Source organism: Mastigoproctus giganteus, chromosome 8 (assembly GCF_048544385.1).
Source record: "Mastigoproctus giganteus isolate SK-2022 chromosome 8, ASM4854438v1, whole genome shotgun sequence".
NCBI lineage: Eukaryota > Metazoa > Arthropoda > Arachnida > Uropygi > Thelyphonidae > Mastigoproctus > Mastigoproctus giganteus.
Genome location: NC_143582.1, coordinates 78,599,325 through 78,626,953, shown reverse-complemented (window position 1 = coordinate 78,626,953; position 27,629 = coordinate 78,599,325). Strand labels below are relative to the sequence as shown.

The window sequence follows — 27,629 nt, the reverse complement described above, 5'->3', positions numbered from 1 at the left end:
TGGTGTAAAGTGTGCCAGCAGAAATATCCTGGCTATTCTTAATTTCATATGTGTACAATCTATTCCATATGTCTGTTTAGTATATTTAACTGATTTATGATTGAATGGGTTGGGGAGGGTGGGTCTTTTACCCCATTTTTTTTCATTCTGACTTCACTCAGCCATTCTGTTTACCCTGGAGTAATGATTTTTTTTTTCCCTCATAATTTTGCTGCATAAGAAAGGAGATAAATCAGAAATTATAGACCAATTAGCTTGTTGTCCCGCATCAACAAGTTGTTCACACGGGTCATTACTAACAGATTAGAAAGAATACTTGATGAGAATCAACCGAAGGAGCAAGATGGTTTTAGGACAGGATTCTCAACTATGGATCACCTCAGGTAATATCACAGCTAATGGAGAAAGCAAATGAATGCAAAACTCCATTATGCCTGGCATTTGTGGATTATGAAAATGCATTTGACTCTATACAGCATAAGGCAATGTTTCAAAATATATTATGATTTTGAAGAAAATATATGAGAATGCTACCTCCTTTATTAGACTAGACAAAGATACATAGCAAATTTGAAATTGAGAAAGAAGTTCAACAAGGAGACACAATATCTCAGAAGTTGTTTACAGCTGCCCTTGAGGAAGCTTTCAGAAGATTAGACTGGTCGCAGAAAGTCAATGTGAATGGAGAGTACCTAAACCATTTACAATTTGCAAATGACATTATGGTCATAAGCCACGATCCCTAAGAATTAGAGGAAAATCTTAATCAGTTATGCAGAGTTAGTAAGAATTTCGGACTAAAGATGAATATGGCTAAAACAAAAGTAACGATGAACAAGTATGCCACAGAAAGGGATATAATGATTGAAGGAGCAGTAATTGAAAAAGTAGATTCATATACTTATCTGGGACAAGTCGGCTGTAATAATGATAAATGGCTGGAAGTCGAGAGAAGAATAAATTTTGGATGGATAGCATTCAGGAAATATAATCTCATACTGAGGAGCAATATCCTAATTTCTCTGAAATGTAAAATAATGAACCAATATATACTCCCCACCATGACTTATGGAAGTGAAACTTGGGCACTCACCAAAAGAATGGAAGAGAAGCAGAAAATTACACAGTGAAGAATGGAACAAATTATATTAGGAATCGGACTCTTGGATGAGAAGAGAAACACATGGATTAGATAGCAAACTCAAGTAAAGGACATTCTTATCAAAACCAAAGAACTGAAATGGACTTGGGCAGAATGCTGCTTGAAGACGTGATGACAGATGGACTAAGAAAATAACAGAATGGTACGCAAGAGGAGCTAAAAGGAAACCATGATGCCAACAACAAAGATAGACAGATGAACTTCAAGAGTTTGTGGGTAGTAAATGGATGGCCATTGCACAGAACAGAATGAATTTGAAAGTTGCTGGAGAGGCCTTCATCCTGCAGTGGATTGAAAATGGCTGATGATGATGTTAAGTTCAAAATAAAGAAATTACATATTAAAAATTTTTTAAATGTCAACTAAAAAGCATGTTACTACATACAGCAAGATCTCTACCCATGTTAAAGTGCCATGCTATGAATACAGTATTTTCAAAATGCAAAAGGTACTGACCTCTTATTCAATAAGGGTATATACTGTTGCACTAGAAATGAACAAGACCTCTAACAAAATAAGTATAATGTTGTTTATTTGTAATACAGTGGCTCTTTATCAGCAGAAGACTAGGCATTTCACAACTTCTGCACCTGACTACACAGTGATGATTTAACTCCCAAAAAGAGAGGTCAAGTAGTGTTACCCATACTTAGATTTCAGAAAAGCTTTTGATACTGTTGCACATAGTGCTATATAGAATGGAGCAGTGTGGCATTAAGGACAAATTCCTTCTATGGATAAACAGATAGTTAATGGGAGAATAAGGATGGTTATTAATGAGCACTGCTCTTCTTAGACTAAGGTTATTAGCAGATTCCCCAAAGGTTTAATTCCTGGCCCATTGTTGTTTTCTATATTTATTAATGATATTGCTGATGTCATATCAGGCTTAGTGTCTAAGTTTGCAGATGATGCGAAGGTAAGTAGGGCAATTAATTACAGTAATCCCAGTGTGCTACTGCAACAAGATCTAGACAAATTATGCAGATGGGGCTAATTAGTCACAATTGAATTTTAACCCTTTGTGGTCCCACCTGCTGTGACACTGTAAAATTCCACTTCCAGTCTGATGTTGCATCGAGCACATCTGTCACCATTTCCAATTACGGAATTTGTTTTTCAGTTGTGCTGGTGTAATTATTACCATCCATTTACATTTCATATAAACAATGTGAAAAGCTAAATCCATGTTTATTGATTTTTATATTCAATTGTTTAAGTGCAGGTAACGTTGTTTTTTAAGTCCTCTTTCAGCAGGGTATCATGACATCGTGAAAATCAGCATTTCCAATTATGAAATTTGTGTTCCCACTGTACTGGCTCAATTATTGTACTGCCATCTATTTATACTTCATATAAAGAATCTGAAACACAAAATTTATTGTTTACATTCAATTTTGAACAGCAAGCAGTGTTTCCCCCCCACCCCTGAAAAGTCCAGATGTCTCACACAATGCACTGTCAGCTTTTCCAATTATGAAATTTGTTTTCCCTGTGTTCTTGCTCAATTACCATGCTGCCATCTATTTAGACTTCATATAAACAATATGTAAAACTAAATCAATGTTTATATTCAATGGTTAATGGCAGGGATGTCCCCCCCCCCTCCTCTCCTGTCCTGTCCTTCTCATGTCCAATGTGGAAATTGATGCAACTGTCAGCATTTACGATTAAATACACAAAGTAACTTACACTCAGTTAAGTATTTATATATGTTGTCAAGATCTAGTAAAGGCAGAATTAATAAATCGTTAACCTTTTTGAAGTAAGGTAGAAGAGGTAACTCTTACAAATAAGATAGCTTCCAAACGTTCCAGAATGAGCTGGACAAGCATTCCTGAAAATTTATCTACTTGAACTAAAAGTGCCTCATATGGCTAATATTTTTAGAATCTACTATGGAAACAGTTTTTTTTTTTTTCTTCATCCTCCTCTTTTTGCTGCTGCTGCTGCTGCTGCTGTTATTATTGTTGTGGGGGTTTCATGGCACATAAGCTACTTTGGCTATAATGTGCCTATTTGTTAATTATAAAAAGGAAAAGAGAAAGTCTCGTAGTCTGAAAAGTCCTTAATCAGAAAAGATCGAAAATTCCAGTTTGCTTGAGGAAGTGGAAAAATTCAAAAATATTGGCCTTGTCAACAATAAGATTCTCTAGAATTATCGGTTGATGAAGGTTAACCAGAGATTGCAGGGTTGAAATTCGGCTTGTTTATAATAGGGGCAATCAATGAGAATGTGTGTAGCGGTCAGATTTATATGACAATGTGGACACTGGGGTGGATCATCTCCCGTGAGTATGACCTATTTTTACTCTTGAAAGTATTACTTCTTTTTGCCTTGATGTATGGACACTGGAGTGCAGATTTTCAGATGCTGTTTAATCTGAGAGAGTTTATTATTAGTTTGAGAATGCCAGAGTGCTGTCCATTCTGATAGGCATGCAGCATGAATGATTAATGCATACTCTGGTGCTGGAACAGGAATATTGATTAAGGAGGTTGGATTTTTGCAGATTTATTGGCCAGTTTTTTTTTTTTTTTTTTTTTTTTTGGTAGTTGTTGGCACATAGGCTTCTGTGGCCATAATGCACCTCCCAAGGTTTTTGCAGTACATTGATCCAAGCCCGAGGCGGGAATCAAACCTGCGACCTTTGGGTTGCCAGACAGGCACTTTACCCACCCGGCTAGCCCGGTCGGCAGCCAGTTTATTGCCTAAAATACCAGAGTGCACTAGAATCCAACAGAAAGTAACGCCAGTTAGTGGTGTTCTTTCAATCTGCAGTGATAATCTTATAATTTCATTTATAACAGGGTGAACTTTACTTGAGGAATTACACAGAGCCTTGATTGAGCTGAGGGAATCAGTGTAAATTACAGACTTTAAGGAACAGTCAGAATAGAGATTTTGTAAACTAGTTTAATTGCAAACAATTTACCCAAGGGACTCGCATCTGGTGAGTATGGGCTTGGCACACCCAGGGTCCTGATCTGGATATCATCATTCTTCTCTTTCTTGGTGATTCCCTTCTACTTCAGACTCTCTCTCTCTCTCTCTCTCTCTCTCTCTCTCTCTCTCTCTCAGAGTAATTCAGAATTTTTTTTTTTTTTTTTGGCTGTTGCAGCATAAGCCTTAGGCTTCCTTGCACTATATGCTAATAATAATAATAATTCAGCTAAAAAGATACTGAATTCAGATGGACGGGATGCCGATAGAATTGTATTCAGAAAACACTGCAGCTGCTCCAAGATTTGAATTGGATTTAGAGCCATCTATGTATATTGGGAAAAAATCAATATATCTTTGAATATGAACTGCACAAAGTTGTCTGATATTTGACGCTTGCAAAATATTCTTTCCTCATTGACAGAGGTAAGTGTCACAGATTGGTATAGGAGGTGGAACCCATGGTAGTTGAATACAAGTTGCTACAGAATCAATGGTAACATTCCAAACCTGAATTAGTAACAAACCTGAATTAGTAACATTCCAAACCTGAAGGCAAAGACCAGGTGGTTTTACTATGCTAGGTTTATTTCTGTACAGATTTTCTAATGATGGATTAAAAAGGTATGACTGAATGGGATGCGAGGCACAACTTTGTATCTCAACGGCATATTTCAGCAATAGTGATTTCCTACGTAAAGATAGTGGGGGTTTGTGTGCATCGATGCAAAGGCTATGTGCTGGCGATGTTCTGAATGTGCATCGAGTGCAATGCTCAGTGCACTGTGTTGAACTGGATTAAGCCAGCATCGTGCACTCTTTCTGGCAGAATTATAGATGGGAGCTCCATAATCAAGACGGGATCGAATTAATGACCTGTATAATCGAAGTAGGGATGTACGATCTGCACCCCATGTTAAGGCAGATGGTGCTCTCAGTATGTTTATCTTTTTTAGACAAGCAGTTTGTACCTTTTTAACGTGCTCTAAGAAATTTAACTTATTGTCAAGGATTAATCCTAGAAATCTGATGTTATTAGTGACTGGGATGGAGATACTAGAGATTTGAAGTTCAGGTTCTGGGTGAAACCTGCAAAAATGGACAGCAACTGTTTTCTGCTGCGAGAGTTGATGGCCGTTGATGCTGGCCCATTGCTGTATTTTATTTAGTGATATTTGAAGCTGTCATTCAATATATCTCATGTTTTGGGAATGATAGGAGATGGAAAGGTCATCTGCATAGAGGAAGGTCTCAACTGTATTTGGAAGTTTAGTGATATAATCTATTCTAAGAGCAAAAAGAGTGACACTCAGTACTGATTCCTGTGGAACACCTTCCTGAATGAATGTTGCAGAAAGGGCATGCTAGTATCGAACTTGAAACAATCTATTATGTTGAAAATTCTTCACAAATATAGGAAGGCTGCCTCACAGGCCAAGAGAATAAAGATCTCTGAGTATGCTGTGCCGCCAGGTGGTGTCAAAAGCCTTCTCTATATCTATTGAAACCACTACTAGATGTTCGTGTTTAACAAAGACATTACGAATGGCAAATTCAGCCTTAACCATAAGATCCAGGTATGACCTGTTTTGATGAAAGCCATATTGACTATGGCTCATTAACTGTTCTGACTCGGGGATCCAGATGAGTCTACTGTGAACATTTTTTCAAGGATTTTGCTGAGACAGCTTGAGAGGGATATTGGTCTATAGCTATGGAGATTCGTTGGATCTTTTCTAAGCTTTAGGAATGCCAAGAAGCTGGATAAACATTTTCTAGAAAAATACGGTTGTAAAAGACCAGGAGGAGGCACAAAGCTTTGTCATCAAGATGTTGTATCATGACATAATAGATCCCATCTGGTCCGGCAGCACCATTATGGGCTATTCCAATGGCATGCAAGAGATCAGAATATTGCAGAGGTTTGTTATATGGCAGAAGGAAGGCAGTTTGAAAGGTAATAGTGCTGTTCTGCAGTATTTTTAATTCTTTGGAATGATGGAGTATAAGCTGATGCTGCCAAGATTTCAGCAAATGTGTTGCCCAAAGCATTTGCAATATCTAAAGGACTAGATAGATCTCACCCATAGCAGGAGAGGATTGGAGAGGGTACGGTAGAAAACTTACCAGAAAGCTGTCTAATTTTTTTCCATATTATTCCATAGTATGGTGAGATTTGATGTCAGTTTTTGTTAATGCTTGTTACAAAACTGGTTCAGGATTTTTTCTTGGCTTGCCTTTGTATGAAAGGTGCTTTTGCCTTTAATTTCTTATAATTAGTGAGACTGGTTGTAGTCGGACATTGCCGAAATAAATTCCAGGCTTTATTTGCTTTGGTGCAATCCTCATTCCACCAATAATTATGATGCTTTTGGCCTAGGGAATGATAGTGGCATTGTGTCTTTAGCCACATTTAGAAGTTACGATGTGTTATAATCAGGCTGGAGGCGGATATTTTCCTCATCAAGGGCAATTGATGACTGAAATTTTGTCCAATTTGCTTTGGCTGAGTTCAAGGAATCTGTGCTATCAAGAAGTTGCATACTATTGGGAAGTGGTCACTGCCCATGGGATTATTTGTTATGTACCACTCTATGGTTGGAACCAGTACTGGAGAACAAATTGAGAGATCTATTGCTGAGGTGTGTCCGTTGGGAGCTGTACATGCATGGATACACCAGTATTGAGTATGGTGAGATTTAGTGCCTCTAAAAAGCTTGCAATTAGTTGACCCCATCTATCTAATTTAGTAGTGCCCCATAAGGGGTGGAACCCATTAAAGTCCCATAATATATAGAGAGGTGGAGGTAACTGTATGAAGAGGTCTTCAAGATACTTAAAGAGTGAATATGGTTTGGTGGTAGGTAAATTGAGACAAGTGGTATTGCAATATTGAGAGTTGGCGCCTCCATAGCCAGGTGGGCAGGAGCTGCAGTGCGTAGCACATGCTTCTTGATTAGACCGGGGTTCGAGCCCGTGACTACCAAATACAGAGGATGCGGAAAGGTCAGGGAATGACCACCGCATATCCCCGGAACAATATGGCCTTAGCTGCTAATGCTCCTAAAAACCAAATAACAACAACAACAACATTGTAATATACAAGGCATTATTTGTGTTTAATTGATGGAGCTGTATCTGACTCCTTTTTGAAGGTTACTGGCTTATAACTTCCGAATTAGATTTATCTTTTTTGGAGAAAACTGGCCGACTAGTGTCCATGTCTTCTTCTGAATAGATTTCTAGAAGAGGATCTTCCTGTGTGGATGTGCCATCTGTGTCCATGGTTATGTCCTGTATATTTTTCACTACATTTGAACTATGAGATATGGTATCTATCACTGGAGTAGAATATGCCGCTGGTATTGTCAGAGGAGTATTATTTGTCTGGTTAGAGAACTTGGATTGCTGCTTAGAAAGAACATTTCTAGCCCAATCAGAAATTGATTTGTTAGTGGGAACTGCTATATCAGTTTGAGTGGAGACTGTTTGATACTTTTTTAAAGCATTGCCATAGGTCATATTTTTGGTTATAATAGGTGCAACTACTTTTCTCACTTCTTGGTAACTGACTTTGTTCTCAACCTTGTATTTTACTATTTTTTCCCCCTCAGTTTTCCACTTTTCACATGGCACCTCCGTAGCCAGGTGGGCAGGAGTAGCAGTGCGTAGCACACGCTTCTTGTTAGACCCAGGTTCAAGCCTGTGACCACCAAATACGGAGGATGTGGAAAGGTCAGGGAATGACAACCGCATATCCCCGGAGCAATATGGCCTTAGTTGTTAATGCTCCTAAAAACCAAAATAACTAACTTTTCACGTTTCTTAGAATATGCAGGATGGTCACCTTTGAAATTTGGGCAGAGCAATATAGTGACACTACTCTACTGAAAGAGCTTTCTATTTTCATTATTTCAAAGCAGAACAGAAAAAACGTTTGAACTTGTGCTTAAAGTTAAAAAAATAGGCACTTTGAAGGTGACTATGCCCACTTTTAATAAATATAAAATCTTTCTTTTTACAGAATTAATCTAATTTATCCTTGTATATGAGGGTTTAAATCACAAAAAATGTGGAGATTTTGCTACTCCAATTCTAAAACAAAATTTAAACCGTAGAAAATACATGTACAGTATAAGTAGTACTCTGCACTAAAGGTGAATACAACAATCTTTGGTAGCTTTGAAGCTCACACTGAATTCAGCAGTGTCTGTATCAGAAAAGTAACTTTTCATAAAAGCATAAATGATACACAAGTTCCAGAAATCTACCAAGTAAAGCTGGCAGACAAGAATTTGATATACAACACTCAGGAAGCTCAAAGGGATAGCCATACAAAATGAGAGTTGTGCCACTGTATTACGAAAACACTATTTTCATAAAGAAGTTCTCAAAAATTAGGAGCAAGTCCACCTATGCAAAAAGGATTTCTTAAACTTTATTTTAATGGAAACATTAATAAAATAATATTACTTTAAGCACTAAAGCAATAATAAATAATTATAAACTTACCAAATTTTGGCCCTGTACCAACAGATTTCTTGCCATCTGATGTACTACTTGTACTACTGGCAGAAGAAAGAGTAGGAGATGGATTACGCCTTCTGGTCTGTACAGTGCCAAGACCAGCTGGTTATAAAAATAAAAAGCCATTATACATCAAAGTTGAAGTGTGTAAAAAGAAAAAGTCATCAGGCATCAAAACACAATTAAATACATGAAACTAATTAAGTAAAATATTTTCATCCCACTTGCTTAATTGCACTTCTATCAAGAAATTAGGAAACACAAAGCATGACCATAAAGCAATGACAATCATTTAATAACGAATATTTCTGTTGATTTGTATTTGCATTTGATTTGTATATGTATTCCAAATATGTCATTCTATACATAGTTATACCAGTAAATAAACATTCGAGATAAAAACATTATGTATTTAAAGATGAATGCACAAGGCATAATTATATATGGGTTTTAAGTAATTAACTATATAATATCAGTGTATATACACCATAGTTTATAAGTAACAGTAGTCTCTTCTGGAAAAACATTACTTATTCAAAGTAGTGCAATACCTGGCTGGTATCTCGTTTTGAAGGCAGCCACAATATGAGATATAATTAAAACAATGCCTTTTACACTACATGTGTAGTTTAAATTTATGGGTAAACTATGTTGTATCTACACCGATATTATATTGTTAATTACTTAAAACCCATATATAATTATGCCTTGTGCATTTCATCTTTAAATACATTATGAGTACACCATTTGGCATCTCATATTGTGAAATCACTTTGCAACTGTGATTGGCATGTTGCATTACCAGGGTACCTGACCACTCACCAATGACAGGCCAACTTTTAAATGGTGCCATCTGGGTGGTGGTGGTATCCATTGAGAATAAATAACAGTCATCTTCTCTTCTAGAGAAGTGTTACTTATTCAAAGTAGTGCAGTACCTGGTATCTTGTGAAGGCAGCCACAATATGAGATACAATTAAAATGATGCCATTTACACTATATACATAGTTTAAATTTATGGGTAAACTATGGTGTATCTACACCGATATTATATAGTATTTTATACTGTAAAAGTTGCCTCATTCTTAACTTCAGGTTATGGAAAATATATATTTCTCATAGCATGAAGTTTGTAGCTATAAAATAATTTTTTTTACAATAACAAACCTTATTTCCTTCAAAGCAGTCTGCCTTATGAAACTATACATTATTAATAAACAATGGTGGCACTATTTACATCATCTATGGAGTTATTCAAATTGCCTCCTTGTGTCCAATTTCCTTGTAGCAGTATATGTAAAAATGTAGAGTCAAAAGTAAATACTAATTGCCATTTTCATCACTCTGAGAGTGGTTGTTTTTTTTTTTTTTTTTGACAAAACATGGCCACTGTAGCACTTTAGGGATTATTCCACAGGATTAAGGATTCTCACGGGCATTCAGGTATGATAGCTAGGGCTCGTCACTTGGAAGTCTAAATTGATGATTAAACCGATATTCAGTTCTCATTTGTCAAGTAGCCTGAATTTCAGTTCCAGCATCTGCAACAAACAAATTCAGCTTTCACCTTTGTGATGGTAAAAACACTGAACCAGAAACAATCCACCTAGTATAATGGAGATGCCCATCCAAGTGAGAACCAACATGGATTGAGGTGTTGTTATTCCACATCACACAAAAGATTGCTGCCCTTCTGTGTCATTTAGCAATGCCAGGTGACATCTATGCTTTGGTACTGGAGGCTTGAAGTGGAAAAACCCATGTTTAGAATCTAGAGCAAAGATCTGGCAATCCCACCTCTTCTATCATGCACTATGACTGACATCTAATGAATTTATAATGGGTGTCATAGTAACATCCAATATTCCTTACACTGAGGATACTGTTCTAAAATAGCTTTCTCTCAGAGGTTTTCAGTCTGATCTGGTGGACTGTCTTTCCCTGAGATAAAACATTAAGATGAGCTAGTGGATAATTTCACTGCCTCTACACTGTGAGATAGTGACTGGAGGGAGTGTGAATGTGGGAGACATTGTCAAGACCATGATATGTCAAGGAATTGGGTATATTCTTGCCATGCATATGCCACATCCAAAAATTTTGTAAATTCATACATTTCCCCTCTCTACTTTTACATTATCTACTGAATGCATCAGAAATAGTCAAAATAATAGAACAAACATATATGCAAAAAGATTTAAACCTAAAAAAAAAAAAAAAAAAAAACTTCCTCCTCCATTTCACAAATACACATGGTTTCTGTTCCAACCTCAGTGATGTCCATTTCCACTGACATGACAATTCCCACTTACTTTTTCTGGTAGAATCTCAACCATCAGTAACCCAACCACTGTATTGTCCTAATTACTCACTCCACAAAATCACTTTTGTTTCATAGGTAGCATTTCTGCATATGACTGCCTTGATATTCCTAGTCCCACACATCCTAATTTGGAATCTCCACTTTCTGATCACTTGTGACTTAAAATTTCTCTACCATTTTTGTCAAATTCATTTGTTACCTCTATCATTCTTCCATCTCAACTAATCACTTAGAACGTTGACTTCCTTTCTTTGAAGCCTGACTTTCTCCAGTCTAACCTTCTTAACAGTGAGGTAATTTTCCTTGGTGATTTTAATGTTTACAACTACAGCTGGCTTCAGTTCTCTAGTTACACAGATCCAGATGATTGAGATGAGGCTTCTGCAGTTACTAATGACCTCATGCAGCTTGGATGACTGTTTTCTACAGCAGCATGTTAGAGAGGCAACAAAAAGGAGTAATACTCTTGATCTGATTATCAGCAGTTATTATTCATGCACTCACTAAGAATCTGCAGATAATAGAACCATTAGGTGGCAGTGATCATACTGTATTAATTTGGAGTTTACTACCATGAAGGATAAAGGGAGGGCTTTCATAAAGGTGACGACTATTTTCAAAGATATTTTCATGCTGCCATCCATTTTAATCTAGGTTCTAGAATTGGTTGGAAACACAGATAAAAGATGACAGCATGTAGAAAAACTAAGGAATTTGTACATTAGTGGACACATTATCTGAAGCAACCTTCAAACCATCCCCAATTGAGAAAGAGGATCAATGGGGCACATGAGTCATTACAGACCTGTTAGTTCAACTTCTGTTCCAGGGAAAATTTTGGAATCGCTGGTTAAAGAAGTAATGCAGGATCATCTAGACCAGTGGTTCCCACCAGTGTGCCTTAGCACATTGATGTGCAGTGACCCTTTTCAAGTGTGCCACGAGATTAGGAAAAATTACATTTAAGTTTATGGCAATCATTAATAGTGATTGCCATAGACAATCATTAATGAAAAGGCAAATATTAATGTGCCATTAATATTTGCCTTTTAACTTAAAGTGTGACTTGAGTGATAAAAGATTGGGGACCACTGATCTAGATAATACTGCTGTTACACTTCAGATACACACAACATGGGTTTGTTAAGGGGATATCTTATCTGACCAATTCTTTCAGAGCTCTTGCTTTGTTCTTTCTGTTGCTGTTTGGGGTTCTTATCTGGAGGTACTGTTACTGGTGTATTTACTTCTTGAGTTATATATTTGGAGGGAGAGTGTTCCTTTGATGAAGAAAGTACTGATTTAGCCCAACCAGATATAGAGATATTTGGAGGGACTGAGCAGTCAGTTTGAGTTCATACTGAGCGTAGTCGTTGAGTAATTGACTCGTACGTAGATGATTTAACAGGAATTGTAAAGTGTTTTTTTTTTTTTTGCCTCTTGATATGACACCTTATGCTCTATTTTATACTTCTGAATATTCTTCTCTCATTTCCATTGATCGCAGTCCTTAGAGAAGGCAGAATGATTACCATGACAGTTAGGACAGTTTTGAGTTTCCTTGTTACAGTCAGTGTGTGTGTGTGTGTGTGTGTGTGTGTGTGTGTGTGTGTGTGTGTGTGTGTGTGTGTGTGTGTGTGTGTGTTCTTTAGAACCACAAGCAGCACAAGTGACTACACCTCTGCATACAGTTTGCGAATGACCAAATTTTTGGCACTTGAAGCACCGTACCGGATTGGGAATGTATGGTCGAACATGACATCTGAGGTATCCAGCCTTTATAGTTGTGGGGAGAATTGGGGTTTTAAATGTCAGTATGACTGTCCGAGTAGGGACAAGCTCTCCATCTCTTTTGATCAAAATTCTTTTGGCATGGATTACATTTTGGTTGTTTAATTTCATGGACAAGTTCATCTTCCGATACATTTAGGAGATCCCATTCTGATATTACCCCTTTAGAGGAGTTCAAGGTGACACGTGGGGTAACCTTTGTGGGAATTCCACCAAAGGAAGAAATTTTCAGGAGTCTCTGCATATTTATGTTCATTCATCTCCACTAATAAATCTCCAGATCTTAACCGACGAACCATTTTTGGAGGCCAGCCACATTTTCGAGACATTTCTGAATCAAAAATGGAGATAACTTACTCAGTGGTTGGTCTGTGGAAGAATGCAATATTAAAAAGAGAGGAGCAGAATAATCTGTCCCTTCTTTTTTTTTGTCTCTTGGCATGGGATGGGTTTAAGTCATGATCTGGGTCATGCCTATCTAGATCTGGATCAGTAGATCCGCAGCTGGACTGTTTTGTGCTTTCCATTATTGCTCCTTTTAGCCCTGGGAGAATGGATTTCTTCTCCCAGACTTCCAGCCCCGCCACATGGAGGCAGGAGCGGTGCCACCAGTGACCAAGTGATAAAGAGAGATTAGTTGTTAGTGCGTTAAGTTATTCCTATATACAAAAAGAAAGGTGTCTTGCCTTTCTGTCAAGTGAGCTAACTTCTTTACTTCAGAAGTAAATCGCTTTCAAAATCGCTTAGGAATCACTATAGTCACTTGCTTGACACTTGGGGCCCCAAAACAATGTGCCAGACAGATTTTCTGAAGAAATTCCACATGCTTTCAGGTTGTTCAGTAGATGCTACCAAATATTACCCTGCAGAGTCATCTACCAATGCTCCCACTGAGATTAAGCTGCTTTTGATTTGACTTTTTTTTATTATTATTATAAAAAGTCACCACAATGGGATATAGCTTGAAATCACTTTGATTACTACTATCTGTAGCAATTGAAAATGACCCATTTTTCAGAGCTTTCACTAACCCTTCTTTCTCTATCTGTGAAATTTTTCTAAAAATGCCTGTTGTTTTTGTTATTCCTGAACCATTTTTTCCCCCTATTTCACTGCTTCAGTGTGCCATCTCTTCGCAGAGGTTGGCTGTCATCTTTGCAATGGACGAACGTGAGGTAGAAGGATTAAATAAACCCTCGTTACTCTGATCATACCACTCTCTGAAGTTTGCTAACCAAGATTTCATTCTTTTCCCTCAACTTCTTTTTCTATTGATCTTGCCCTGGATTATCAATTGCAACATCTTATATTTGCCATTCCTCATCAAATGTCCTAAATATTTTAGTTTCCTCTTCTTAATGGAGTTGGTTATTTCTCTTTTTCTTCATCCATCTTATGATATCATCATTTGTTATCTTATCAATCCATGACACTCTTAGCATTTGTCTGTAACACCACATCTCAAAAGCAAAATTTAACTTATTCTGGGTCTTCTCTGTTATAAAAGACGTAAGGAAACACTTAATGATTCTCAGTTTGGCTTCCGACAAGGACTGGGTACCAGGGAAGCCCTGTTTGTGGTTCGGACATCTCCAGGCCTCAGCTCCATAAAGGAGCACAGAAAAGACAAAACATTCCAATATTCTTGTTCTTAAAAGAAATGTAAAATCACTGTGGCATAGAAGATCTTCATTTTCAGGAAGGCTGCACGTGCTTGTTCAATTCTTGACTGTACTTCAATAGAATGGTCCAATCTTCACTCAGCATACATCCAAGATAGCGATAACTTTTAACCCTTTCAATTTCTTCATTATTGATTGTAATTTTTGTTTGTACTTCTTTCTTACTGATCACCATAAGTTGTTTTCTTGATGTTTAACTTCAGACCAAAATTTTCACTTATTCTATTAACTTTATCCTTCTCAGAGCTGGCCAGCAATATAGTATCATCATCTGCATATCTAATCATATTTATTGTATTGCCATTAATCTTTATCCCTTCTGTACATCCCTCTAAAGCTTCTTTAAAAATTTCTTCAATATACAAATTGGACAATGTAAGTGATAGAATATAACCTTGATGAACTCTTCTTTTAATTTCTATCTCTTCCGATGCTTCTCCTTCTCTGCATACCTTTGCTGATTGTCTCCAATACAAATTCACCATTATTCTGATGTCTGTTATCAATTCCAATCTTCTCTAAGATTTGGAACAGTTTGTCATGTCTTATCTGATCAAAAGCTTTTTAATAATCCAAGAAGCAGATGAATAACTCTTGGTTCACATCTCGACATCTTTCTATTTGATGTCCGAACGATACCCAGTCCTTCTCGGAAGCCAAACTGAGAATCACTAAGCGTTTCCTTATGTCTTTTATAAATTGGTTGTTTATAATCCTTAGAAGTATCTTTAATGAATGGCTCATCAAACTAATTGTTCTAAATTCAGAACAACTATTTGCATTTGCACATTTTGGTATAGGTATGAAGAATGATCTCAACCATTCTCTGGAAATTTCTCCAGTGTCATAAACCTTTCTGAGGAGACAACCAATGCCTCCACCTTTATTATCTTTAATAGTTCTGTTGGAATTTCCTCAGGACCACTTGACTTTTTAGGTTTAGCATATTTCACTATTGAGAGATATTTCTGAACAATGTGCTTGCATGATCAGCTGAACTTGGAGAAAGATTATGTTCTATGACAAAAAGATGCAAATAAACATTTGGCACGCATTTCCTTGAACACATTTGGCTTGAAACTGAAAATCATGCCTCCATGCAGTACACAAGGCAGAGTTTCCTCTTTTGGATTTTAGAATACACAGAAAATCCTTGTGAAAAATTGTACTAAGGTCGGCATCAGGATTAATTTAACCACAGCCTGTGCAGAGCATTTTCTAATCTTCCATTCATGGAAGAGGAAAAACAAATATTTTAATAAAAATACTGCTGTCAGTGATGCCTCTTAAGCAATGTATAACTAACATAATGATAAGTGGTAAGCATTTTAAGAGAATATCATGGAAAACTACCAAAATCCTTCTGATTTGACTGCAGATAACCGCTAAAACTAACCTTGAAAAAATTATTTTTTCAATTAGATTTAAGTCAATTTTACTCCAAAATAAAATTATAAATATACTTACCATAAGGTGTCAGAGATTCACACTCACTGGACATGGCATGCAACTGATCTTCATTTGTTTGTACCTTAAGATTAGTTAAGTATGCTTTCACTCTTCTCACCATTTGTGCCTAAGAAAAAAATGCATTTTTTTAATGAATATATTTTATTATATTGAATTTCACAGTAAGTATGACTAATATGATGCTCTTGACAAATCTGACTGCTGAAATAACAGCTAACAATTTTAATAACTGAGTTTTTAACTACTTTGAAGTAGCACTAATATTTAATTAATACAGGGTGGCCACTGAAAGACTGAAGGGTTTGAAAAAGTCATAACTTGTTCGTTTTCAATCTTTTTATACAGATCATAGAGGATCCCTTGGAGATTTAAATGGCTATGTATGTCCAGCAATGAGTAAAACTCATTGGGTTTTTCTATTCCAGTGAAAGATCAATTATTGAAACTCAGAGAAAATACCGGCAAAATTTTAAAGTAAGAGTATCTCCTAGCGATAACATGATTCGGAATCTAATCGCCTGGTTTGAAAGAACTGGATCAGTCGGCGATCTTCCGGGAAGAGGTCCTAAGCACACTGTGCGCACTGACGCAGCGGTGGAAGCTGTATGGCAGAGTGAACTTGAGGATCCATCTGCCTCTACCCGTCGTCGCTCTGCTCAACTAGGCATTGCCAGAACATTGCTTCAGAAGATTCTGAAACTGGATTTAAAAATGTTTCCATACAAGATCCAAATGGTCCAAGCTTTACTACCCAAAGATACTCAGCAGCGCCTGCAGTACGCCATTCGATTTCAACACCTAGCCAGAGATAACAACTTTTTGAACAACTTGATAATGATTGATGAGGCCCATTTTCATTTAAATGGGTACATCAACAAACAAAACTGCAGATTTTGGGGTATTGAGAATCCCAGGGAATTACATCAGCATCAATTGCATCCCCAAAAATGCACTGTTTGGTGCGGTGTTATGGCTGAAAGAGTTATCGGCCCCTATTTCTTTGAAAATGAGGAAGGTCAGCCAAAAAGAATCAACGGGGTCCTGTATAGGACAATGCTTGAAATTTTTTTACGCCCAGCGGTCGAAGATAATCAAGAGGTATGGTTCCAACAGGATGGAGCTACTGTGCACACTGCCAGGGCGACGGTGGACCTCCTGCGAGAAATTTTCGGTGAACGAATAATTTCAAAAAAATACTGAATTTGTTTGGCCTCCGCGTTCACCTGATTTGACGGCTCCAGGCTTCTTTTTGTGGGGCTACTTGAAAGAATGGGTTTACATAAATAAACCTCAAACAATTCAAGAACTGAAGGAGAACATTCGAGCCAAAACCCGACGTTTACGACCTGAAACCTTGCGTACGGTCATGGAAAATGCTGTGGAAAGAGCCTGTATTTGTGAGCAGGAAAATGGTGGTCATTTGAGGGATGTTGTTTTTCACACATAATACTAAAAAAAATCCATTAATTATATTTCCAAATAAAATAATAAAAAATTAAAAAACATGTTTGTAAAAGTTATTTTTGTTTTATATCATTCAGTCTTTCAGTGGCCACCATGTATAAAGCTAAAAATTAAATCAGCTTTCAGTAGGGGAGGGGAAAGCTGGGTTTGCTATGGCAGCATCTTATAAGTCATGCTGAATATCTACATTAAAAATGCATCTCGTCATAAGCTCATCTAGTCTGAATCCTGTAGGGCAGTTTACTGTGATAAAAATTGGCCTATCTCAGTTCAAATAGGTCAACTAATTGGAATGAAACTGAAGGCTTCTAATATTTGTTGATAATTGTACAGTAGGGTTCCCCTACTGAGACAAAGTGAGGCTTCTTTTGCTTCAATATATAAGCTGTGATACATGGATGTTCTAAATGGACAGCACTATCTTGAATAGTATTAAGTTGTAGTAAGGAATCTTCCAGGCACATTTATAAATTTAAGATCTGCAGTCAAAATGGGATTGAATTAAGGCTGTGTAACAGAAAGCTTTTGTCAGCACCCTTGAACATGAAAGCTGCTTTTATAAATATTTAGCATCTTCAAGCAAGTATCTTAGGTGCTGAAAAGTTAAATTTAGTATTGAGAATCAACCCAACACGCAAAGGTTTCTGGTAAGTGGGATTAGACTGTTTTTTAAGTATAATTCTGGCTTCATTTGTAGTTTGAATTGTTTACAGAGTGGAAATTGGTTTGTTCTGCTATCTGATAACCATTCCTTAGAACTCATACTTCTATTTTAGCCATGAAATTTGGAGTTGTTTTTCAATATTATCCATTGTCTGCTTCTGCCACTATCAAAAATGACAAGATCTTCAGCATACATATATATTGCCTGTATTTAATTTAGCTCATTTCATTTTATTAATTCTGATGGGCCCTTGGGAGATGCCCTCTTCTTGAAAAAAAAGAATTCAGATGAAGTATTTTGAAAACACACCTGTTATGTTCTATAGTAAAGAAAATTTCCTATTAACTGGCGTAATTATCCCTCATGCCAAAAGAATGAAGGTTTTGAAGAATACATTATTACCAAATATTACAAAATATTATCAATATCAAAACTGACTAGATAGTATCTCCTTATGAAAGCACTGCGGATATTTTGCTTCTGCTTTAATCATCACATCTAATTGAGTTGCCTGTGGACTTTTTTTTTTTTTTTTTTTTTAAAGATTCTGCCTAAACAGCTGTTCAATTCCAATCAGAAATGCTGATTGGAAATGAACTGCAATTATGTAGAAGTGAATGATCCTTCCCTGGCTTTGGAGAGTGAGGATTAGGTATTTTCAAACAAGATCCAAGTACAGAATGTTGACATGTAGTCTATGATTTCTCATTTAAGTGTTTCATCATGATATAATAAATCTGATCTGTTCCAGCAGCACAAATGAATGTTATATTTGGGCATTCTATGTGTTCTGCTAATTCAAAACACTATGGGAGGGATGGATGAATAGAAAAATTTGTTTTATGACTTGCAGCACATTGTTCAATTTGTTAAAAAGTTACATTTTATCATATGAGGACTGATAATCTTGGGGAATGATTTAGCCAGGCTACTTTCTATATAAGTGCTTCCCTTACCAATTTAGCATCTGAGCTGGGGCCCTGTAATTATATACCATTAAGCAATTGAATTTTCCTTCATATGAGCTCTGTCTGTGCTCTTTAATGGTCAAGGCAAAAACTGATTCAAGATTCTATCTTCACTTTCCTAACTGATAAGATTATTGGTTGTGGGGTGTTTGAAAAACATTTCAAGCTCTGTGATCACTGTTAAGTGGATCATCAGGTACTGGCCACTTAAAGTTAGAATACATGGAAGAAGAGAAAAAAAAAAAAAAAAAAGAATGATCTATAGTAGTCATAGTTCCTGTAGGCGAGTGAATAAAGATATGTGCTTCAGAATTAAGTGTTAGGTGACATGCATTTAGCAGAGATTCTATTAACTTCCCTCTCTTGACCATGGCTGGAGATTCCACAGTGGGTGATGACATTGAAAGCCCTGAATAAGCAGAAGAGTAGTCAATCTATCAGGCATTTAGATAGTTTACAGAGTATGAATCATCAGGGGATAGATATACACAAGGGAGCATGTGTAATGTCTATTGCTATACTTCTATAGAAGTCCGAAGATATACATACTTCAATGGAGTGGGACAAGATGACAAGAATCACTTCTTTTCCATACACAACTGAAACTATGCTTTTTATTAAAATATACCAATGGTATAATTTTTGCCCTTAGGAGAGACTTGCAGATTTAAACAAGTTTCTTGCAAGCATATATGCCTACTGGGATATAGTAGTGAATTGGATCAGCTAGATCTGGTGGTACTGCAACAATCTCTACAATTCCACTGCAGGATGTATTCCATTATTTCGTTTTATGAGAAAATGGTCTTTGGAAGACTGCTGGTTGGAACTGTGACAGGCATGTTATTTGCTTAATCAGTTTGTTGTTATACAATAGAAGGTATTGTATAACAACGATGTGCCTTGAAGGGTGTGTGTGTGTGTGTGTGTGTGTGTGTGTGTGTGTGTGTGTGTGTGTGTGTGTGTGTGTGTGTTACATAAGGCTTTGACTGATTGGTAAATTTGGGGAGCTGAAAATAAGTATAACATTAGCATCAGATTACCATCTTTTCAGATTATGATTCTCTTAGAGAAAATGTGAATTAGTGTAGATCACTTTTGCAGTCATGAAGTTTCTGAACAATTTCTTCTTTTGGGACAATTAACAGGGTCCATTCTGTTATTACTCCCTTGGAGATGTTCAAAGCGGTATGTGGAGTAACATTTATTGGAAGTCCACCAAAGGTAGAAAACTTTACTAGCTGAAAGCTTTGGTTGAGAGATTTCTACTAAGAGATCACCTAAATCAGGATGAAAAATGTTGGCATGTCTAGTGAAAAAAAAAAAAAAAAAAAAATTTTTATTTTTTATTTTTTTTATTAAGAGTTTGTGATGTCTCTGATTATCAGCTCTAAAGGTGTAACCACACTGAAGTCCATTACTGCTGCTTTAGCCATAAGAAGTTTCCAATTCATTGCACACATCATCCAGGAAACCATACTGAAACTGTTTATACCACTGTCTCTCTGTGGGTTACTTCCCTCTGGACTGGAGATCAAGTTGATCCTAAAGAATTCAACAAAACCACCTGACCTACCGGAGTCTTACAGACCAATAGCACTACTATCAGTGCTAAGCAAATTGTTTGAACACCTGCTCTACCAACTCCTCGCCTCTGCTATCTCCAAAAGAAAATAAAGAATTACTCATCAATGATTGCTAGGGTTACACGAAAGGAATGGGTCCTGAGGAAGAGGACCCTTTCCCTCTTCTACAAAGCAATCTTCATAATGGCTCTATCATATGCTGCTAGCATCTGGTTTGCTAAGGCAGTCACCATTGTTAATAAGAGGAAACTGGAAACGATTCAGAGAATCATCCGACTTACCATCACTAGAGCATGCTGCACCATCAGCACGCACTTCAGGCCTTAGTGGGGGTCCCTCCCCTTGGATCTGGAGATTGTCCACTGTGGCCACTCTACCAGCTCTCTAAAGGAAGATCAACGACCTGCATCAGCTTCACCACTGACCCAACCAACAACACTAAACATGGAGAAAAAAACGTCTGATTACACACCTTCAACAAACCAAACCTGGAAATCCCGATGGATGGAGTCAACCAAAGGCACCATAACTCGGACGTTTATCCGAAACATTTCACAAGTCTATCCTCAACAGCCAACTTGGTTCTCGCCTGGTCTCTTCACCATCTTCCTTCTGACAGGACACGGCTCCTTTAATGCCAAACTGTTAGCCTTTGGCATCACTGAATTACCGCTATGCCACTCTGGTGAAAATCAAACGTGGACTCACCTAATGTACGAGTGTCCATTCTACGAAGATCTATCTAAGATGTCTCCTCATTACTGAGATCCACTACAATCCAAAAGACCAGGAGCACTTCACGTTGCAGGCAGAAGAGCACTATAGGGCTTTGTCCTGCTTTGCACAGGAATTATTCACCAGATTAAGAATTTGTTCACATGTAGTCAACAATCACTACCACAACCTCCTTAGAACTCTGATATTTACCAACAGATAAGCTGTCTGTTTAGACAAATGATGGCCTCAACTTGCAGGAGTGGTGCCTGCTGATTCCTGACTAAGATATGGATGGATGCTGGTCCCTGCTTTTAGTGATTAGCCTCAGCAATCCAAACTCCAACCAAATACAGGGTTGCTTCCACACACCTGATAACAGGCTTTTACAAGCTCTCCCTACTTTGTCAACAATATAACAGTACAGGCTAGTAGCCTCGGTTTCAGACAGCCCGAAATGGACTAAAGACTGGATCACTGACTCCCAAAACCACCTAATGAAAGTGAAATACTGAGTACAGACATTCTCAGGACCTGAATCTAGCACAGATAGGCTCCAATGGGATTCTCGATTGTGACAACCACAATGAATAGGAGCACCTAAAATCTGAAATGGAGAACTACACATGGGTCTGGCCGCTCTTACTTTGACCCACCAATAATGCCTCTGGACTCTTCTTCTCCTGGGTCTGGCTGGTTCCATTGATATTGACAACTGCAGCTCTGCTGCCTCCTCGGCTCTGGCGACCCAAACTGGGCACACTCTTGTCTGGTTCACTTTTCTCCCTTTCCCCAGAAAAAAAAAAGTGTGTGGGGGAGGATTTCCTTCCATCCTATCCCCTCCTTGTCCCCTTCTTTTCGCCTGGTAAGGCATGGGCCTGCCTCACCAACACATCTGGGGTCGTCTTCCCTGTTGATCCCATATTTCTACCTTTCCCCCCAGTCTTCAGTCTACCCCTCACTCTTTCTAATCACCACAGGGCACGCCCCACAGAACAACAATTTAAATTCCAAATTCAATTGGTCCATCTGCATATCACTTCTGGCTTTAACCTCCAGAAATTAACCCCTACATTTGTGTTATTCTTTTTTTTTTTTTTTTTTTTTTTTTTTTTAAAGGCCCTTCACAATCTAGTGGGTACCTGGTCTGCCTCCACGGGGCCAAGTGTGGGCAACATTGGGCCTCAGCTGGGATCCAGCGGCTAAATGGCCAGATGAACGATACACAACACTACACATATACAAAATCCATACTCTTTCCAAATCTCTGGCCTTCCCAATGAACTGATTCACCAACAATGAAAGCAACACAGAGATGGGTGAAACCCCTTGTGCTGCTAGACATCAATACACTTTACACATCATTTGAGTAAGCAGGTTCAATGCCAATCAGCAAAAATGGGGCTAGGAAAGGCCAGTTAAGTTACTAGTTAGTAATAGAAGGGAAAAAAAGTGATAACATACCACTGTCCTTTTGTGTGTGTGTGTGGGGGGGGGGATGTGTTGAGGTAATGGTTGACTACGTGATTACTATAATTTTTATGATTATGAAACTTATGTGTTTGATATATTTTTCCACTTAACCAAGTGGTCAAACACTTGGCTAAGTGGGAAAATGCAATAGTCATTAATTAATATACGTTTTTTTTTTTTTTTTTTTTTTTTTGAGTAGACTGTTGTTCAAGTAGTTTTTGAGTAGACTGTTGTTGTTGTGCATAACTACTAAATACAGTTAATGACTGCATTTATTGCATACAATCATTAAATAGTTGTAAGTTCTTCTGATCTAGTGGTCATGCCAAAGTGCAAACAAGACTATCTCCCCACACTAAATCAAAGCATACAGCCAATACTATTTAATTGTTCATAATTAAATAACAAACATTTTAACCATTTCAAACCAGTTATCAGCAGTGAAAGATTTTGGTGTATATTCTTCTAACAATCACAATATCTCTATAATATGATTACACAAGTGATCATATTATAGAGACTGTTCATACAGATTATCATACAGACTATTCATTTAAAAAATAAATACATTATTTGTATTAAGTATAATGCTACTAAGTAATAATCATTGGTATAACTGTGTGCATGTAGCTAGTGGAGGATGTTAGATAACTGGAGGAAGTTACATTTTTGCATTCCGAGTGTCCAGTTTGTCACAATCTGTTGGAAGTCGCATTCATCCTTTTTGGTGATGACGATGCACCAATAACTACAAAAAAAAAAAAAATCCTTTTTGGTAAATAAACATCATGATATATACTATCCAACGATATGTTTTTAGGTCCAATCTTACCTGGAAAAGAAGTCTTACAGTGAATGTTATCAAAAATTTGTTGAAAAATTCCCTAACACTAATCATCCATTCAAAGGATGGTTAGTGTTACGAAATTGCTGCTGTTTTCAAAATAAAGAAGTTTTGTGAGAGTGTATCAGTTGGGAACAAGGAACATGAAAGAAGCAGTCTTTTCTCACACGACACTTTAAACAATATTAGAAAAATAATTTTGCCACCAACAAATAAATCTCTATGGAAACTCGGCATTCAAAATTGAATCTCACCTGATTCAGCTCACTTCAATGTAAGGGGAAAAAAACTTAAAAGTTTTTCTATAACAAATTCACAATATGCATGACAATCAATTTCAAGATAATGTTAAAACATTATGGTACTGTCACTGGTTTTTTAAAAGTTTACTTCACCATGAATGTAAAGGAATTTTGGATAGAATTTATTTGACTGAAATAAGTGTGATTTTACTTTGTCAGTGAAACTATATCAACAATCAAAATTATAATTTATAAAAAAAAAAAAAAAAAAAAAAAAAGGCACTTGGTATGACATCTCAAAGGGTGATCGAGAGCAGAGTTGATATTTTTTGAACAAACTGTCACTCTGGTATTTACCAAGGCATCATAATTCAGTTTACTGCATTGCTAGAGGAAAATGAAAGAGATATCTGGCTCCAACAAGAAAGAATAATCTGCCATACCAGATACTCAACGACTGAAAAATTGCAATAATTTGAGTTGAATCATATCAAATCAACTTTACCTAAGGATCCACATTTCACAACCCCAGACTTCTTCTCATGGGGATTATTAAAGCAGAAAGCTTACAAGAGCAATAAATGAAGCAATCAGTGCCTAAAGTCAAGCACTGAAAATACAGTCAGGAGTGTATCGCACAATGCTTTGTTACATCACTCACAACATGATCAAGAGAGTGAAATTATGTACTTCTAGTAACAGAAGCCACTTACAGCATTGTTTATAATCTATTACTTATTAATTATTCTGATAATAAATTGAATTTTTCTTTGCTCAAATTTGGGTTTACTTTTAAAATAACCTATTAATAACCTATACAAGTTACGCTAAAGTTACTATGAGACACACAATGAAGCATTTAGACTTACTCTCTACTAATAGGTCTAATTATAATTAGTGCTAATAAACACAATTAAATTCTATGATTAGACTACCTCTTCAAACATTTTTTTGGGATTTGGCTGAGCAGAACTCTTCTTTCTCCTTTTTACAGTAGCAGCATTGGTAGTGGTTGCAAAACTATTAAGAGATGCCATTGCAGCTGTGGGCTGTGCTCCACCCAGTTCTAACATATTAAATAAATCCTAAATGACACAAAAATAAATGAAATAAAACTTTATTATTGTTCATTTAATTTTAACACAATTTTAAAAATGCCAAAAAATTATATATAGTTAGAATGATGATAAGAGTAGTCATCAAGTTAGAGTAATGTTTTTTTAATAAAGTACAAATGCTTAATGTGATGCCAGCCTCATTCCATAGCGATGCAGTCTTAAAATATTCCTATTATGCAGATTTCAAACTTAGCATAAAAAATGCCACTTACATTTCATATACTGAAAATTGGCTGACTTTTTTTTACTGCACCACCGCAACCAATAACAATAATACAAGATTACCCAGTGGTTACGATGCCAGACCACCAATAGTTGGACCTATCTTCTCCCCAAGGTCGAAGCGATGAATGAGGCAGAGAGTGGCTCCATATGCGGTTGCTCCCAATCACTACCACCCAAAACCGGATGTCAAAGCTAAACAGGTCCACTTACATAGCTGTATGAAGATGGGTTGTAGAAATACTAAACATACTGTACTGAGTGTGGCAAAGGATACAGTCACTCGCGTTCAAGCCTTAGGAAGATGGGTGAGCTCAAAAAGTTGGGAACAGTGCAACTGTGCTAATGCCCACCCAGGAGAGAAGAAGAAATAAAACATCAAAATGATACATTCATCATGTCCAACCATTTAGTGTGTAGTTTCGTCCTGAACATTAGCATTAGTAAAGGCACATGATGCAAGAAAGCAAGCTTATATTGCATCAGCCAAAAAAAAATCTAATTTCCACCCATCCACTCACTCCAAATGTTTGTCTAGTTCTGCCTTGAATCTATTTAAGCTATCAACTTCTACAATGAAAGATGGAAATTTGTTCCAGCAATCAACCACACGCTAGCTAAAGGCAAACTTCTGCACATCTATCCTACAACTGTCTTTCCTCAATTTGAATTTATGCCCTCTCAGGTGATTATTCTGAGCAAGAGGAACATTCCTATCAGCATTGAGCATGCTCAAACCAATCAATCAGCAATGACCTGTACAGGATGAAACTACACACTAAATGGTTGGAATGATTCCCGACTGTTCAGATCACTGAACAGCAAATAGCAGAGCAGGGAAGACTATCATCAAGAAAAACCTAGCTCCTACAACCTTGGGAAAAAAATTAAGCAGGATGTGAGCAACCGAATGCAAACAACAATGAATACAGACACAATGGAACCAGAACTGTAGGAGTAGGAACAGCATGTACAAGGACTACAACTGGGAGCAGCTGAAATGGAAACAGATGAGATAGCAATATCCAGAATAGAAGAAAGCCCCAGCAGAATTCAAGGGAATGAACCCCCACAAAGACCCACACCATACCAGAGACCCAACAGAATCCTGTGGCAAGTCACAGACCACCTCAATAAGCAAATAATACCAGATTATTTCAGCAACAATGAAGTAACACTAGACACCGTCTGCACAGCCATTTACTGTGCAGCTGTAGCAGCCACCAGAATGAATGTAATGTAAACCAGAGACCAATGTAACAAAAATGCAAAGACAAGGTACCACCAGCCTGGGAAAGAAGGCTAGAACAGAGGATAAAAGAGATAAGAGTGAAGATAGGCCAACTGATCCAATACCAATGGGGTAACAGAAATAAGAAACTAATCAGAAAAGTGAAGGCCATCCTTAAGAAAGACAACATCCACAGCAAACAAGACCTATAAACAGAGGTTCGAAGAATACCTTGACATCTACAAGCTGAAACTCCTGGCACTTAGCAGGAGACTTCACCATTACAGGGAGAGTGCCCAGATGAAAACAGACAACAGGATATTTGATGAAAACCAGAGAGTCTTCTACAGGAAAATGAGATGCGAGGAGAAGGAAGGCCAGCAGATCCCCCTCCCCACCAAACCAGAAGGCACTCAAGGAGTTCTGGGGAAACCTGCACGCAGTGAAGTTAGCCATAATGGCCAACTCCCAGGATACATCTAGAAAGGAAGAAAAACCTGGATAGAACATACAAGCGGATAATGGAATGGGAGATTCGGGAGGAAAACTTACAACAGTCGATCAGGAAGTCCAACAACTGGCGAACCCCAAGAACAGACAACATCCACAACTACTGGTACAAGTTCAGTTGCACATACAGGCACAAGGCAGAGCACTTCACCCAGATAATAATGCACCCTGACACAATTCCAGAGTCCCTGACTCAAGGAAGCACCTATCTGAAGGCCAAGGACAAAAACACTATAATCCTGGCAAAGTAGAGACCAATCACTTGTCTCCCAATAATGTACAAGATCCTGACCAGCTGCATAACTAAGAAGATATCAGACCATTTAGAGAGTCAGCACATCATGACCAAGAAGCAGAAGGGGGGTGTTGTAAGCAGAGGATGCAAGGAGCAATTGACCGTTGATGTTGCAGTTATGGAGCAACCTGTACATTGCCTACATCAACTACTGCAAAGCCTTTGATTCCATGTCTCATAGCTGGCTGATAGAGACACTGAAGATCTACCAAGTCAACCCAACACTGACACACTTCCTATAAGCAATCATGATAAAATGGAGGACCACCATTAAGGGTGACAACATCACAACCAGATCAATACCCACCAGAAGAGGAATCATCCAAGGAGATGCCCTGAGCCGCTATGGTTCTGTCTAGCACTCAACCCACTGTCCACTATGCTCAATAATAGCAAGTA

At 37.5% G+C, this 27,629-nt stretch overlaps 1 protein-coding gene across 2 annotated transcripts in view; it reads right to left on the bottom strand.

The window, feature by feature from the left end:
• The window catches only part of LOC150081655 (rap guanine nucleotide exchange factor 2-like), a 900,618-nt gene that overhangs the window by 68,810 nt on the left and 804,179 nt on the right, over positions 1 to 27,629 (bottom strand). For both annotated transcript variants that reach the window (XM_090380578.1, XM_090380579.1), the window contains exons 22-24: positions 24,790 to 24,939; positions 15,897 to 16,005; positions 8,619 to 8,735 (exon numbers count right to left, since the gene is read on the bottom strand). In XM_090380578.1, the coding sequence (XP_090236704.1) occupies positions 8,619 to 8,735; positions 15,897 to 16,005; positions 24,790 to 24,939 (376 nt within the window). The remainder of the gene's footprint in view (positions 1 to 8,618; positions 8,736 to 15,896; positions 16,006 to 24,789; positions 24,940 to 27,629) is intronic.